The sequence below is a fragment of the Telmatherina bonti genome (genome assembly GCF_933228915.1).
Source record: "Telmatherina bonti genome assembly, chromosome: 15".
Lineage (NCBI taxonomy): Eukaryota > Metazoa > Chordata > Actinopteri > Atheriniformes > Telmatherinidae > Telmatherina > Telmatherina bonti.
The window spans coordinates 33,854,679-33,871,196 of record NC_136613.1 but is presented as its reverse complement, the minus strand read 5'-3'; the positions used below and the strand labels follow the sequence as shown (position 1 = coordinate 33,871,196).

Here is a 16,518-nt window from a genome sequence, read left to right as displayed (position 1 = left end):
TCCTCCTCCTCCTCGCTCATCTGTCTCGCCTCCTCCTTCCAGGCCTCCTTTGCTTCTGCTGACTTGTACAGCCTCAACGCTCTGTCTTCCTCCAGGAACCTTGGCTCAGCTTTTAATGGTTATCAGGTCTGTATACACATTAGAAAAGGCTAACATCACACACACACGCGCACACACACACACACACACACACACACACACACACACACACACTGTCCTGGTTAAATAATGTGGAAAAAGTTGAGATTATCTTCCTAGCTGTGCAGATCACTCAGCAGCTCTGTCGGGGGGTCGCTCTTCATTTCTCCCCCTTCCAGCTTAGTTTCCCCCTCTGTGCCAACACACGCCTGAATACACGCCTGAACACACACCTGAACACACACCTGTATACACACCTGAACACACACCTGAACATACACCTGAATACACACCTGAACACACACCTGAACACACACCTGAACACACACCTGAACATACACCTGAATACACACCTGAACACACACCTGAACACACACCTGAATACACACCTGAACACACACCTGAACATACACCTGAACATACACCTGAATACACACCTGAACACACACCTGAACATACACCTGAATACACGCCTGAACACACACCTGAACACACACCTGAACATACACCTGAATACACACCTGAACACACACCTGAACATACACCTGAATACACACCTGAACACACACCTGAACACACACCTGAACACACACCTGAACATACACCTGAATACACACCTGAACACACACCTGAACACACACCTGAATACACACCTGAACACACACCTGAACATACACCTGAATACACACCTGAATACACACCTGAACACACACCTGAACATACACCTGAATACACACCTGAATACACACCTGAACACACACCTGAACACACACCTGAACATACACCTGAATACACACCTGAACACACACCTGAACACACACCTGAATACACACCTGAACATACGCCTGAACACACGCCTGAACACACGCCTGAACACACGCCTGAACACACACCTGAACATACACCTGAATACACACCTGAACACACGCCTGAACACACACCTGAACACACACCTGCTGTGATCTATGATGAGTTAGAAGAGCTGACGTCACACTGGCAGGATGTTTCAGCAGGAGGCGCCAGGCTACAGTCACACACTGCTGACGTGTGTGTGTGTGTGTGTGTGTTTGTGCAGAGCTCCTTGTATGAGGACAGTGTGTGCAGCGGGTCTCGGCGGCTCCCCGGCTCCACCTCCCACGTAAGCTGGTGCCGGCCAGCGTGATGCACGTGTCGTCTAACAGAGCATGTTAAACAGATCGGTGCTAACAGTCGGCTGAAGGTGTGATGATGAAGATGAGCGTCTCTTGGTTTAAATGGAGGCGCACTTTGCTGGTTGGACCGCAGGTTTTATCAGCATGAGTCTGTCCGTGCTCGCCAGTGACACAAACATAACGCTGTTTTCTCTCTGCAGCCTTTAGAGTTCACTAGTTACCGCAGCTCCGGCTCCAGAGCTTCCAGCAGGGCCAGTTCAGCCCGCGCCAGTCCAGTGGTGAGAGTTCCCTCCCCAGTCACATCACCACACAGCGCAGAGACATTCAGGACGCATTCAGGTTGACATGTAGTCCTAAATCTGGTCTGTTGGGAGGTCACCTCTGTACGATGACGTCACTTTTCATGTCCCACTTCTACGTCTCCAAAGCCAGACGACAGATCTGTGTCTGAAACCAGCAGGAACGTTAAACTGGGTCTATACCTACCAGTCAGGTGTTCCTGTGTGGTTCCTCCTGACTGTTCAGACTGATGGAGGTCTGCAGCCTGATGGAGGTCTGCAGCCTGATGGAGGTCTGCAGACTGATGGAGGTCTGCAGCCTGATGGAGGTCTGCAGCCTGATGGAGGTCTGCAGACTGATGGAGGTCTGCAGACTGATGGAGGTCTGCAGCCTGACTGCAGACTGATGGAGGTCTGCAGCCTGATGGAGGTCTGCAGACTGATGGAGGTCTGCAGACTGATGGAGGTCTGCAGCCTGACTGCAGACTGATGGAGGTCTGCAGACTGATGGAGGTCTGCAGCCTGACTGCAGACTGATGGAGGTCTGCAGACTGATGGAGGTCTGCAGACTGACTGCAGACTGATGGAGGTCTGCAGCCTGATGGAGGTCTGCAGACTGACTGCAGACTGATGGAGGTCTGCAGACTGATGGAGGTCTGCAGCCTGACTGCAGACTGATGGAGGTCTGCAGACTGATGGAGGTCTGCAGCCTGACTGCAGACTGATGGAGGTCTGCAGACTGACTGCAGACTGATGGAGGTCTGCAGACTGATGGAGGTCTGCAGACTGATGGAGGTCTGCAGCCTGACTGCAGACTGATGGAGGTCTGCAGCCTGACTGCAGCCTGATGGAGGTCTGCAGCCTGACTGCAGACTGATGGAGGTCTGCAGCCTGACTGCAGCCTGATGGAGGTCTGCAGCCTGACTGCAGACTGATGGAGGTCTGCAGCCTGACTGCAGACTGATGGAGGTCTGCAGACTGATGGAGGTCTGCAGCCTGACTGCAGACTGATGGAGGTCTGCAGCCTGACTGCAGCCTGATGGAGGTCTGCAGCCTGACTGCAGACTGATGGAGGTCTGCAGCCTGACTGCAGCCTGATGGAGGTCTGCAGCCTGACTGCAGACTGATGGAGGTCTGCAGCCTGACTGCAGACTGATGGAGGTCTGCAGCCTGACTGCAGACTGATGGAGGTCTGCAGACTGATGCAGGTCTGGAGCCTGACTGCAGACTGATGGAGGTCTGCAGCCTGATGGAGGTCTGCAGACTGACTGCAGACTGATGGAGGTCTGCAGCCTGACTGCAGACTGATGGAGGTCTGCAGCCTGATGGAGGTCTGCAGACTGATGGAGGTCTGCAGCCTGACTGCAGACTGATGGAGGTCTGCAGACTGATGGAGGTCTGCAGCCTGATGGAGGTCTGCAGACTGGAGGTCTGCAGCCTGATGGAGGTCTGCAGCCTGATGGAGGTCTGCAGACTGGAGGTCTGCAGCCTGATGGAGGTCTGCAGCCTGATGGAGGTCATCACACTGCAGACTGATGGAGGTCATCACGCTGCAGACTGATGGAGGTCTGCAGCCTGACTGCAGACTGATGGAGGTCTGCAGACTGATGGAGGTCTGCAGACTGATGGAGGTCTGCAGCCTGACTGCAGACTGATGGAGGTCTGCAGACTGATGGAGGTCTGCAGACTGATGGAGGTCTGCAGCCTGACTGCAGACTGATGGAGGTCTGCAGACTGATGGAGGTCTGCAGCCTGATGGAGGTCTGCAGCCTGATGGAGGTCTGCAGCCTGATGGAGGTCTGCAGCCTGATGGAGGTCATCACACTGCAGACTGATGGAGGTTCAGAGTGGTTTTGCTTTTGGACAGGGACATTATAGAGACAGGAGAGACTCAGACACACAACACCGTTTGTAAGTTAGAGGGAAGACAGAAAGAAAAGAAGAATCCTGAGCCGGCCAACGGCAGGATGGGTGGATGCTGCTCCACCCAGGGTGGATCAGACTCTGTGGGTGGAGGAGCACAGCTGTTCCACATGTGCCGTTTCATTGTGTGGTGTTGTCGTTGCTTTTTGATTATCAGTGATGAATAATGTTTTTGTTGTGATTAGTGATGAGAGCACATAGAGATAGATTCAGCGTGAGGGCGTCGCCGGGCGTCGCCGGGCGTCGCCGGGCGTCGCCGGGCGTCGCCGGGGCGTCACAACCTCAGTATGAGCTCAAACTGGATCCAGCATCAAGACCTCCTGTAGGAACATGTGTGTGTGATGAGTTTTATGCTTTTATGTGTTCAATATGAAAATAGATCAGGTCAGAAAGATAACGATCAGATGATGCAGCATGACCCGGCCTCCTTCGCTCACAGTGACGTCACACTGGCGTGTTCCCCTGTCACCATCCAGCAGGTGTGTCTCACTGAACCTGGGTCAGCTGGACTATCAGCGGACATTTCTGCAGGTTGCAGACTGATAAAACACGTCCTGGACAGGATTCCAGCTCCGTAGGACAGACTCTGTTACTGCCTGGCGGGTAGCTCCGCTTCCTGGGAATCATCGGGATGTGCATGTCAGCGTTTCCATGGTTTCAGCAGGAAGGGTTAGGAAACATAAACACACGAGGCCGCATTAAACCACATCTGAAGTCTTATGTGTGCATCCTGACCAGCAGACCTCTCAGATCGAGCAGAGATTCATTCATTCATTCATCATCCTAACGGCTTAATCCGAGGAAGAGTCGCGGGGAAGCTGGAGCATATCCCAGCAGTCTTTGGGTGAAAGGCGGGGTACACCCTGGACAGCTCGCCAGTCCATCGCAGGGCGTCTAGCAGAGATAATAAATTAATGTGAATGTAAATGAAACATACTTGACATGAATAAAAGGAGAAACGACTCCAGCAGAGTGAAGTGGCTTCAGAGCTCCACGGGGAGACGGCTCCCGGCGGGATAAATTCCTCTCATTTACTCTAACTGTGTTGGCTGCATCAAACTCATTTGGCATGGCCAGAACACGCTGCTCAGGTTGGCGGGGCATCCGTCACGCTTCGTATGGGAACCAGGACACATTACTCTAAGTTTGCAGGTGATGGTTGTACATGTCACCTCCCAGCTCTTCACTAGAGATGATTCCTTCTCCTCGTCCTGCTCAGAGTCTGAACACACGGCAGCGATATGAGGCATCACACAGTAACCTTTAAAACAGGATCACTAGTTACTCTTTTCTGTCCATCTCAACCGTCTACCTCTCAGTACGGGTCTTATTAGACCAGCCCAACACTTTCTGTGTGTGTTTCATGCTGTCCATGTGGAAGTTTGTATTTAGGAGTGAAATGATTCAGTGTACAGGCTGCGGCTTCTTCCTGTTTCTGTGTGGACGTCAGGCTTCTCCTTGTTCTCTGTCGCCCCCTGCTGGCTGTTTGTAGGACAACTGCAGCTCGGTTGCCAGTTTTTTGAGGAGTGCAGCCGGCGCCAGCGGGCTTCCCAGGGACCTGGATGATCTCACTATTCCTGACTTTTCCAATGTGAGTCGCTTTGCAGGAGTCCGAGGTTCTGCCTCGCTGTGTGTCCCTGTGTTCCTACGGTGCACGCCACCGGGTCGGCTTGGTGTGTCTGCTGTTCTTAACAAGATGTTTGGTTTGAGTTTTGACATCATGTTAATGAATTATCTGCATGGTGATGAAGAGAACAAGGGTCGTACCCTCACCCCAACAGCTCTGACGGCGGTTGTGACCCTTAACCCTCATTTTCAGCCTCTGGTTGCTCTGACGGCGGTTGTGTTTCCTAACCTCATCATTAGCCTCTGGTTGCTCTGACGGCGGTTGTGTCTCTTAACCTCGTCATCAGTCTCTGGTTGCTCTGACGGCGATTGTGTCTCTTAACCCTCGTCATCAGCCTCTGGTTGCTCTGACGGCGGTTGTGTCTCCTTACCTCGTCATCAGCCTCTGGTTGCTCTGACGGCGATTGTGTCTCATAACCTCGTCATCAGCCTCTGGTTGCTCTGACGGCGGTTGTGTCTCCTAACCTCGTCATCAGCCTCTGGTTGCTCTGACGGCGATTGTGTCTCCTAACCTCGTCATCAGCCTCTGGTTGCTCTGACGGCGATTGTGTCTCCTAACCTCGTCATCAGCCTCTGGTTGCTCTGACGGCGATTGTGTCTCCTAACCTCGTCATCAGCCTCTGGTTGCTCTGACGGCGGTTGTGTCTCCTAACCTCATTTTCAGCCTCTGGTTGCTCTGACGGCGGTTGTGTCTCTTAACCCTCGTCATCAGCCTCTGGTTGCTCTGAGGGCGGTTGTGTCTCATAACCTCGTCATCAGCCTCTGGTTGCTCTGACGGCGATTGTGTCTCCTAACCTCGTCATCAGCCTCTGGTTGCTCTGACGACGATTGTGTCTGTTAACCTCATTTTCAGCCTCTGGTTGCTCTGACGGCGGTTGTGTCTCATAACCTCGTCATCAGCCTCTGGTTGCTCTGACGGCGGTTGTGTCTCCTAACCTCGTCATCAGTCTCTGGTTGCTCTGACGGCGATTGTGTCTCCTAACCTCATCATCAGCCTCTGGTTGCTCTGACGGCAGTTGTGTCTCCTAACCTCATCATCAGCCTCTGGTTGCTCTGACGGCGATTGTGTCTCCTAACCTCATCATCAGCCTCTGGTTGCTCTGACGGCGATTGTGTCTCCTAACCTCATCATCAGCCTCTGGTTGCTCTGACGGCAGTTGTGTCTCTTAACCCTCGTCATCAGTCTCTGGTTGCTCTGACGGCGGTTGTGTCTCCTAACCTCGTCATCAGCCTCTGGTTGCTCTGACGGCGATTGTGTCTGTTAACCTCATTTTCAGCCTCTGGTTGCTCTGACGGCGGTTGTGTCTCATAACCTCGTCATCAGCCTCTGGTTGCTCTGACGGTGGTTGTGTCTCCTAACCTCATCATCAGCCTCTGGTTCCTCTGACGGCGATTGTGTCTCCTAACCTCGTCATCAGCCTCTGGTTGCTCTGACGGCGGTTGTGTCTCATAACCTCGTCATCAGCCTCTGGTTGCTCTGACGGCGGTTGTGTCTCCTCACCTCATCATCAGCCTCTGGTTCCTCTGACGGCGATTGTGTCTCCTAACCTCGTCATCAGCCTCTGGTTGCTCTGACGGCGATTGTGTCTCCTAACCTCGTCATCAGCCTCTGGTTGCTCTGACGGCGATTGTGTCTCCTAACCTCGTCATCAGCCTCTGGTTGCTCTGACGGCGGTTGTGTCTCCTAACCTCATTTTCAGCCTCTGGTTGCTCTGACGGCGGTTGTGTCTCTTAACCCTCGTCATCAGCCTCTGGTTGCTCTGACGGCGGTTGTGTCTCATAACCTCGTCATCAGCCTCTGGTTGCTCTGACGGCGATTGTGTCTCCTAACCTCGTCATCAGCCTCTGGTTGCTCTGACGGCGATTGTGTCTGTTAACCTCATTTTCAGCCTCTGGTTGCTCTGACGGCGGTTGTGTCTCCTAACCTCATCATCAGCCTCTGGTTGCTCTGACGGCGATTGTGTCTCCTAACCTCATCATCAGCCTCTGGTTGCTCTGACGGCGATTGTGTCTCCTAACCTCATCATCAGCCTCTGGTTGCTCTGACGGCAGTTGTGTCTCTTAACCCTCGTCATCAGTCTCTGGTTGCTCTGACGGCGGTTGTGTCTCCTAACCTCGTCATCAGCCTCTGGTTACTCTGACGGCGATTGTGTCTGTTAACCTCATTTTCAGCCTCTGGTTGCTCTGACGGCGGTTGTGTCTCATAACCTCGTCATCAGCCTCTGGTTGCTCTGACAGCGGTTGTGTCTCCTAACCTCATCATCAGCCTCTGGTTGCTCTGACGGCGGTTGTGTCTCCTAACCTCATCATCAGCCTCTGGTTGCTCTGACGGCGATTGTGACCCTTAACCCTCATTTTCAGCCTCTGGTTGCTCTGACGGCGGTTGTGTCTCCTAACCTCATCATCAGCCTCTGGTTGCTCTGACGGCGGTTGTGTCTCTTAACCCTCGTCATCAGTCTCTGGTTGCTCTGACGGCGGTTGTGTCTCTTAACCCTCGTCATCAGCCTCTGGTTGCTCTGACGGCGGTTGTTACCCCCTCTGACGGCGGTTGTTCTTTCTCTCTGCAGGTGGAGGACAAAGAATACGTTGAGAAGGTGAGCCGCGCTCTCAGCATCCTCTGCTTCGGGTTGTGGTTTCGGTTCTGACCCTTGCGGTTCTGATGTCTTGCCAGGGATCTCGAGCAGCTTCGGCCCTGACGGCGGCGACCCTCACCTCTTTAGGGGGGACGTCCTCCCGGAGAGGAAGCGGGGAGACGGCTCTAACTGTGGATGCTGAGAGCTCCATACGAGAAATCAAGGTAATGTCTGGAGATTGTGATGCTTCCGGTATCCTGCCATGCTTGTTGTGTTGTCGTGTCATGTTTTTATTTTATTCAGAAAGATAACCTTTTCTTTTCCCTCCTGTTGCCTTCTCAGTGTCTCTCCAGTCTGTAAAGTGCTGCAGCTTTGTTAGAAACGTCTGAGTCGCCGTTATCTCAGTTTCTGACTTCATTAAATCACACAAGTCAGATGTTTGTAAATTGTAGTTCATGTGCAAAAAAGCTCCAAATAATTAGTATAAAATAAAAAAAAGCAAGAAAGCTGAAGATGTGATGCTTTGAATTTAATCATAACATCAGTTCCTCGACTGTCTGCTGCATAAGTCGTTAGCGTACTGGTATGAGTTCCAGTACCTGGAAGATAAGTGTATTATCTGGGATTTGAGGAGCGAACAGGAAGGATCCCAGAGTTCTTCCGTGTTTCTGGAACACAGACTTCCTTCTGTTCCTTTGTTCTGTGTCGTTCATACTTTGTTTTTTATGCATCACGTTTCACGTCATCCACCTTTCTGCTTCACCTTCACCGCCACGCTGCGCTTCTCTGCTCACCGCTGCCGCGCTCTCCACCAGGAGATTCATGAGCTGAAGGATCAAATCCAAGATGTGGAAGCCAAGTACACGCAGAACCTGAAAGAAGTCAAGGTATTAGCCTGAACTCTGCTCCTGTAACCCTCAGGCTTCTTCTTCTCATAACGATGTGAATGGAAACGTAAACGCTGCTCTGCTGTCACGATGAACAGACTAACATGAGCCGTACTGTTGCTCCACACTGTTAAAGTTGCTTCTTTTCGTTTTCATGTGTTCCTGCATTAGTCTGAACTCCGCTGCAACCATTCACAACGACACACATGCTAGCTTATGGTGTTTCAGAGGAAAGTATGGCTGCTGTTCCGCTTCATGCTGGATTTTAAAGCTGTTATGTCGTCATCGCGTTAGGATGCTTTAGCAGAAGCAGAGGAGAAGTACTGGAAGGCCATGGTGTCCAATGCCCAGCTGGACAATGAGAAGAATAACCTGATGTACCAGGTGGACACACTGAAAGACTCGCTGATGGAGCTGGAGGAGCTGCTGTCCGAGTCGCGTCGGGAATACGAGGAAAAACTCAAGGTACACAGAGCCATGCTGCAGACTGTAAACTTAAAAGCTGATTCAAAGCAGAGAAATGAAATGTTTTAAACCTGATTATTAGAGAGATTTATTCACACCGGCCACTTCATCAGGTCCACATCGCTGGTACCAGGTTGGACCCATTACTCCTTTAGAACAGCATTTAATCTTGGTGTCAGAGATCCAACAAGGTGTTGGGAACGTTCCTCAGAGGTTTTGCTCCATGTTGACCTGACGCATCACACAGTTGCTGCACATCATGATGAGAATCTCCCGTTCCACCACATCCCAAAGCTGCTCTGCTGGATGTAGATCTGGTGACTGTGGAGGCCGTTGGAGGACAGTGAACTCATCGTCATGGTGGAGATGATGTGAGCTTTGTGACATGGTGCATCATCCTGCTGGAAGTTTCCATCAGAAGATGCTCCACTGTGCTCAGAAAGGGATGGACATGGTCAGCAGCAGGACTCAGGTAGGCTGTGGAGGTTAAACCAGGTCATGTTGGTACTAAGGGGACCAAAGTGGGACCAGAAAACCTCCCCCCACCATCCCACCAGCAGCAGCCTGAAGCGTTGATCCTGACGGCAGGATGGATCCATGTTGTCATGATGTTTCCAGCAGATTCTGATCCTACCATGTGGATGTGGAGCTGAACTGGAGACTCATCAGACCAGCAACGTTTCTCCATCTTCTATTGTCCAGTTCTGGTGAGTCTGTGTGAATTGTAGCCTCAGTTTCCTGTTCTTACTGACAGGAGGGAACCCGCTGTGGTCTTCTGCTGCTGGAGACCATCTGCTTCCAGGCTGGACGGGTTCAGACATGATGTTCTGGTTGGAACCACCAGCATTTCTTCAGACCTTCTCTGGAAACTCTGGAGATGTTTTTGTGTGAAACTCCCAGTAGATCAGCAGACAAGGAACCATGACACGTTCAAAGTCACGTAAATCTCCTTCCTTCCTCGTCCTGATGCTCGGTTTGACCTCCAGCAAGTCGTCTTCGCTGCGTCTACGTGACCAGACGTGTGGAGCTGCTGCCATGTGATTGGCTGGTTAGATGTTTGCGTTGAAAAGGTGGACCTGATGATGTGGCTGCCGTAGCGTTAATGTTTAGCTTGTACCGTTTGTTTACCAGGTGGATCCAGGTTGTTCCTGGTTGTTGAGCTGATGTATTTTTTCTCCCTGCAGGAATTTGAGCGAGAGAAACATGCCCACGGTGTCCTTCAGTTCCAGTTCAACGAATTGAAAGAGACTTTAAAACAGAGCGAGGAGCTGCTGAATGTGAGTGTTTTCCTCCACGCAGAGCAGCCGTCAGTCCCATGAAGGCTGCATGCTGGGCGGCCTTTCACCACTTCTGCTGCTTTCCCACACAGTAAACCCTTTCACAGCTTCTCTTTCTTCTCAACTCTGCCATTCCCTGCGGTTCAGGAGATCCGTCAGCTGCGTCTGAAACAAGACGGGTTTGTTAGAGAAATATCTGACCTACAGGAGACGGTGGAGTGGAAGGATAAAAAAATCGGGGTACGGTCTGATGAGTGGTTCCAACTCGGTCTTTACATGAATTTACTGGAGTATCTTCTCTGCATGACACTGAATCTTCTCACTTTCCCATCTTTTCACTCATCCTCCACTCTTCATCCTCCACTCTTCATCCTCCACTCTTCGTCCTCCTCTGCCCTTTGCCTCGTGGCGGCTCTGCTCAGGCCTTAGAGCGACAGAAAGAATATACCGATGCAATTCGAATTGAGCGAGATGAACTCAGGGAAGAGGTGGTGAAGCTCAAAGATATACTGAAGGTACCCATTGTGTGTGAAAAGTAGATGTGTGTGTGTGTGTGTGTTTAACTGTCATCATGAGAAGCCAAGCCGGCTAACATCTTCGTCCTCCCTGTGCAGAAACATGGAATAACACTGGGACCCGATCTGAACATCAATGGCGATGTTGGTGAAGCAGAAGTTGATGGTTCTACTGGTGCAGAGCCCACATCCCAGTCGGCCCAGGACTCCCACACCTCCCCAGCTGAAGGCAACAGCATCCTCGGTAAAACCACGACTGAAACCTGCTTTTCTTCTTCTGGCACAACGCAGAACTAAACTGACTGAAGAGTTTCCTTCCAAAATCCACAGAAACTGAATCAGAGACGTAAAAATGAGTCCTGAGTCCTGCAGTCTGGACTTTCTGGGGTTTTTGAAGGGAACTCCTCAATCCTCAGCTTTGTGCTCCTGTCATGTCGCAGCAGCCTGTGAGTCATGAGTCTGGTGATCCCCTCCACAAACGTCTAATTCAGCTTGGCGCTGGGACACATTTTACATTTAACTATGTTTCTTTACAAAGGTACGGATGAACTAAAAGTACAAATGTAGTCATGGACATTAAAGGAGAACAGTTTCTCTCATCTCAGGTTTTTTATTTCCTCAGGTGGAGAAAATTATAAGGTTTTAGCTTTTAGTGTTACTAGATTCAATACAACTGCAAAAAATAAACTTTGGTTTTATTTCTGAATCTTCTTCAAAAGAGGAGAAAATAAGTGAAAAGCAAGTGAACTGATGCATGATTGTTATGATAAGAGCAATACTGCTGAGGATCACCAGTCTTATGGTCCACGGATCACCTCTCTGACATCTGCTTCACTGTAGAAACTAACACTGGATTATTTCCTGACTGTTTTAATGTTTCTATCCAGCTTCTCTTGCTGGATCATCCAGCACACTTCCAGCTAGCTTACTGGTACAGGTGGGCTTGGTCTGGAGATGCTGACAGGGTTTAATGGTTTTATCAGTTTAAAAAAAAACATCTGCTTCTCTGGAATATTGTGTAGATTCAGCCTCAGCTTTCGCCTTCAGCTGGGAATCAGGAACTTCTTCTCCGTGTATCCTTCCTCTCTTCTCCTTCGTGCTTCTCTTTGGGATGGTGGCTCCGTTTCTCTTTCTGGTGTCAAATTCAGTCGGCCGTTCATCTGTTCGTACTTTTCTTTTTTTCTTTCTTTCTTTGTTTATTCTTTTCTTTTTTTCTTTTTCTTTCTTTCTTTTTTCAATTTTTTTTTCATTTTTCTTTCTTTTTGTTTTTTGTTTTTTTGTTTTCTTTAATTTTTTCTTTATTTTCTTTTTGTTTTATTTTTCTTTAATTTTTTTTCTTTTATTTTTCTTTTATTTTTTTCTGTTTTTTCTTTTTGTTTTCTTTTTTCTTTCTTTACTGTTTTCTTTTATCTTTTCATTTTGTTTTTTTTTCTTTTATTTTTTCTTTTATTTTTCTGCCTCTTTGTTTCATTTTTCTTTTTCTATCGTTCCTTATTTTCCTTCCTTTCTTTCCTTCCTTCTGTCTGACTTCTGCTGCTGCTACTCCTGATGAAGATTACAGTGTTGAAAGTCTTTTTTACGTTTGGCTTTTTATCACCGTGTGCTCTTCATGATCTCCCAGGAAACACAGAGGAGACAGAGTTAGGAGGTTGCAGAGAGGCAGAGCTGGATCCAGATCAGCAACAAACGATGCTTGAGGAAGACGAGCAGAAACACTGGATCGTTGATCCGCTCTGTAAGGTCACTGATGTCTCCACGTTCGGAGCATGTGGAGAAAAACAGCCTGCAGAACAACGAGACACGAGCTTGCAGAACGAAGACAATGCTTCTGGAGGAACCGCTGAAGATGATGCTGTCGGTCCTGAAGGTGGTGAAGAAAACGATCCAGAAACAGAAAAATCTGAGCGCAGGGCTGATTTTACAGAGGTGGAAACCCAAAGTAATCATCTCAGAGAGACCAGTAACCACCTTCCAGAAGAACAAGAAAACAAACTGGAAGTTGAGGAAAGCTTGATAAACACAGCAGAGGAGGCTGTGGAGGCTGAACCTCAGCCAGAGAAGATGGAGGAGGCGGAAAACGGCGAGGCCGATGAAACTCCGAGTAAATCTCAACCTCAGGCTTCTACCACCTCAGGGAAAAAGAAGAAAAAGAAGAAGAAAAATAAAAAGAAAGGAGGGAGTCGCGATGACAAGAGCCAACCAAAATCTGGAATGGAGACAGAAAACGGGATAAACGACTCAGCGGCGAGGAATAACGGCCTCACAGCTGGAGCCGCCGCTGAAGTCTTGAAGACGCCACAGGAAGAGAACGAGCAGGACGAGCAAGAACAAGCTGAAGCCGATGCAGCAGAACCAGCAACGCCCACTGAAGGACTTGTCCCGGATCCCAGCGCGGATCGTGTTTTAGATGAAGGTAAAACTACGGATGTACAGAACCAGAACCAAACGTCAGAAACCGAAGAAGTGAAGTCGACAGATCCAGAAAGATCCTCTGACGCTGAAACACCTGAAGAATCAGCTGCAGATTCCACCATGGACAAAGAACTAACATCTGAGACTGAGAAGGTAGAAGGGCTCTCAGGTCTGGTCACACCCGACACGGATAGAACCAAGAGCTTCCAAGTCGTCCATTCCAAGCCAGACACTGCTGAGGACGAGGTCCAGTCCCTCAGTGAGATGAGGTCTGAAGACAGTCTGGAAACGGGCTGTAAGGAACGTCCTGGAGCTGCTGGTGACATCGGAGCGGCTGAATCTGAAACTGGAGACAACAGGTCGGCCACACCGCCATCTCTGGCTGCCGACGAGGAGAAGAGCTCCTCCGACTGTGAGCAAGCCGTGGACCGGAGTCCTGATGAGGCTGACCCGCAGGCTGAGACCGCACTGGAAGGATCTGCTTGTCATGATGAGACTCCACATCCAAACAAAGACGGAGCAGGAGACACCGAGGACCTGTCTGAGGCAGACAGCGCTTTAAACGGAGACAACGATGGCTGTTGTGCTTCAGGTCCAACAGAAGCTGTAAAAACGTCCCGGTGTCTGGATGAGACGGAAGAATCCAGTGTGGACACGTGGGACGATGGCGTGTTGAAGCCAACTGGCTCCTCTGGGGAGCCAGACGCAGCTTCAGCTCATCTTCTCCCTCAGCGCGCCAAGCTGGAGAGCGACGGAGAGGACGGAGAAGGGCAGTCTTTTGACTTTGATGATGTGGATGTGGAAGCAGCCGCGGTGCCCAGTGTGTCTAGTAAGCCTGAACTGGATGACGTGGAAGAGGGAGTAGAAGTTACACCAGATGAAACCAAGGCAACGCAGAACTTTAACGAGAACTGTAACCAGGTGGAAAAACCGGCTGCTCCGCGTGAAGATGCTGCTGCTGAAGAGGCGGAACATGTCTGCAACCAAACCGAGAAAGAAACTGGCCAATCAGACGAGCCCATGGACATAAAAGAGGAAGTTTTGGATGATGGAGAGTCAGGTGTCCCTCCAGAAAAGGTTAACCAGACGGCGTGCTCGCCAGCGAAGGGGGGAGGAGACGCCACAAAACTGCAGCGGGAAGATGTGGAGTTACCAAAGATGGCAGACCGAGATGCAAAGAAGGGCAGCAAGAAGGGCAAAGGCAAGAGCAAGGAGGACTGTAAGATGTCTTAGTCTGCAGGTAGAAGCTGGAAAATGCGCTCAGCCTTCATGCACTTTCATTGTGTTATTCCACCAGTGTGTCCAGCCCTGTCCTGCCACTAACGCCACTGGGAAAGAAAAGCTGGACGTTAGCATGGCAACCAGAATATTTACGGTTTACTTACTGCCAGTGCTACTGCTGGACTGAAACTGCTGGGATGTTTAAAAGCCAGTAGCTGATGCACGTTTCTCACACTGCTTGTAATGTGTCATGTGGATCATGTTCTGTTTACTCTCTATGCAACTCGTCCATGTTTGATCTTCTGAGATATTTAAAGAAAACGAATGCTAACGGTTAGCCAAGTGGTTTCTGCTCAAGCTGTGATGTTTGTTGTTAAAATCCTCTGCATACTCTGATGGATCCTTCAGGATCTTTATTATCATGTCTACATTTTGTTTCACATCCTGGAAAGACTTCAATGTTAATAAAAACTTGTGCAGTTTGTTTGAAATTCTGCTCAAAATCTGTGTTTAGTGACGTTTTTTATGTGGCATAAATTCCTCAGATGATGAAAATCCAGTTATTTATTTCGATTAAAACGTTTATTACACGAAACAACCCCAAAAGTACCAGGATGGTGTTTAGCATCGTTAGCATCTCCTCTTCTTCTAACATCTGGAAACATCTGGGAAGTGAGGAGAGCAGCTGCTGGAGTTTCAGGAGAGGAATGTCGTCCCGTTCTGGTCTGATGCAGGATTCCAGCTGCTTCCATGATGCTCCAGATGTTCTGTACTGGTGAAACTGGACTGCAGTAGACCAGTTCTCCTGTTCCACCATCAGGATGTGGTCCTGCTGGACCAGTTCTCCTGTTCCACCATCAGGATGTGGTCCAGCATGGTGGAAGGTCTTCCCTGAAAGAGACGTTGTCTGGATGGGAGCAGATGTTTCAGCATTGATGGAGCTTCCCAGATGTGGAAGCTGCCCACGCCATCGGCACTAATGCAACCCCATCCCATCAGAGATGCAGGCTGATAACAAGCTGGATGCTCCCTCTCCTCTTTAGTCTGCAGGACGCGCCGTCCATGCTGTCCACAGACGAGTTTAGCCGCCATTACATTCATAAAAAGCTCATATTTTCCATAAAACTGAAGTCTTAGTTTCAGCAGCTTATTAGTTGTTTTATGGGAATAAAATGTAGATAGATGTGGAAATTATCACATTCTGCTTTTATTCACATTTTATTCAGGATACCACGTTGGAGTTTTGGAGTTGGGATCATTTGTGTTCATTCTGTGTGATTGTTGACCTAGAGGCTGTGTGCTCCTGCACTGACCCTCCTCTCCACAGTTTGTGCATGCTAACACCCCACACCCCCACCACTTCCCAAACCCCCATGGATGCCTGCTCTGTTGCATGCATCAACTTTCCTACCGTCTCCCTGGCTACTTCCACCCCGGTACGTTGAGTTTTTTTCTTTTAAAGATGCATCATCTCACTTCTGGTGGTGATCAAGTCTGGTCTGAGATCTTTAGCTGTTTAAGCAACATGAGAGCTGTGCACATCAGAGATTCTCAGACGTCTGCTTTACCTTTCAGAGATTCGCCTGAGAAAACTGGTGGATGAGCGTGAAAAAATGATAGAACAGGTGAGTCATCTGCCCATCATCCACAGCAACACTGCAGTTAACGCTGCAGTCACAACCGATGGGGGGCGTCGGCGAAACGGAGACCTGCAGACGGGGGTCGAGATGGAAGTGTTGAGAATTTATTGTCACAAGCGGTGATGAGGAGCAAATGGTGCTGAGCTACAAATGTTGGGGTTAGCAGAGCTGCTTAAAGCAATAAAACGGTTCTACATAAACTCCAAGCCAGCCGGAACGAAAAGGAAAACCAAGAATAAGGAAAAGACAGCTGAGCTGGAATCCAAAGTCAAGCAGCTCCAATAGACGACACACACACACACACACCTATCTGTCCCAACACATTGTAGTTAACTGGGAAGTAGAACTGGAACATTTCACTGTGAGACTCCAGAGCCGGTTTGGTTCTGCAGAATCAGACTGAACCAGGGCT

General features: G+C 49.7%; 1 protein-coding gene across 3 annotated transcripts in view; it reads left to right on the top strand.

The window, feature by feature from the left end:
* The window catches only part of lrrfip1a (leucine rich repeat (in FLII) interacting protein 1a), an 86,442-nt gene that overhangs the window by 65,612 nt on the left and 4,312 nt on the right, over positions 1 to 16,518 (top strand). For 2 of the 3 annotated variants that reach the window (XM_079253951.1, XM_079253952.1), the window contains 13 exons: positions 43 to 126; positions 1,214 to 1,276; positions 1,490 to 1,567; positions 4,983 to 5,081; positions 7,684 to 7,710; positions 7,788 to 7,913; positions 8,505 to 8,576; positions 8,871 to 9,041; positions 10,226 to 10,318; positions 10,466 to 10,558; positions 10,741 to 10,833; positions 10,933 to 11,077; positions 16,042 to 16,091. In XM_079253951.1, coding sequence (XP_079110077.1) covers positions 43 to 126; positions 1,214 to 1,276; positions 1,490 to 1,567; positions 4,983 to 5,081; positions 7,684 to 7,710; positions 7,788 to 7,913; positions 8,505 to 8,576; positions 8,871 to 9,041; positions 10,226 to 10,318; positions 10,466 to 10,558; positions 10,741 to 10,833; positions 10,933 to 11,077; positions 16,042 to 16,091 — 1,194 coding nt within the window. The remainder of the gene's footprint in view (positions 1 to 42; positions 127 to 1,213; positions 1,277 to 1,489; positions 1,568 to 4,982; positions 5,082 to 7,683; positions 7,711 to 7,787; positions 7,914 to 8,504; positions 8,577 to 8,870; positions 9,042 to 10,225; positions 10,319 to 10,465; positions 10,559 to 10,740; positions 10,834 to 10,932; positions 11,078 to 16,041; positions 16,092 to 16,518) is intronic. The other variant, XM_079253953.1, reaches the window with a different exon arrangement.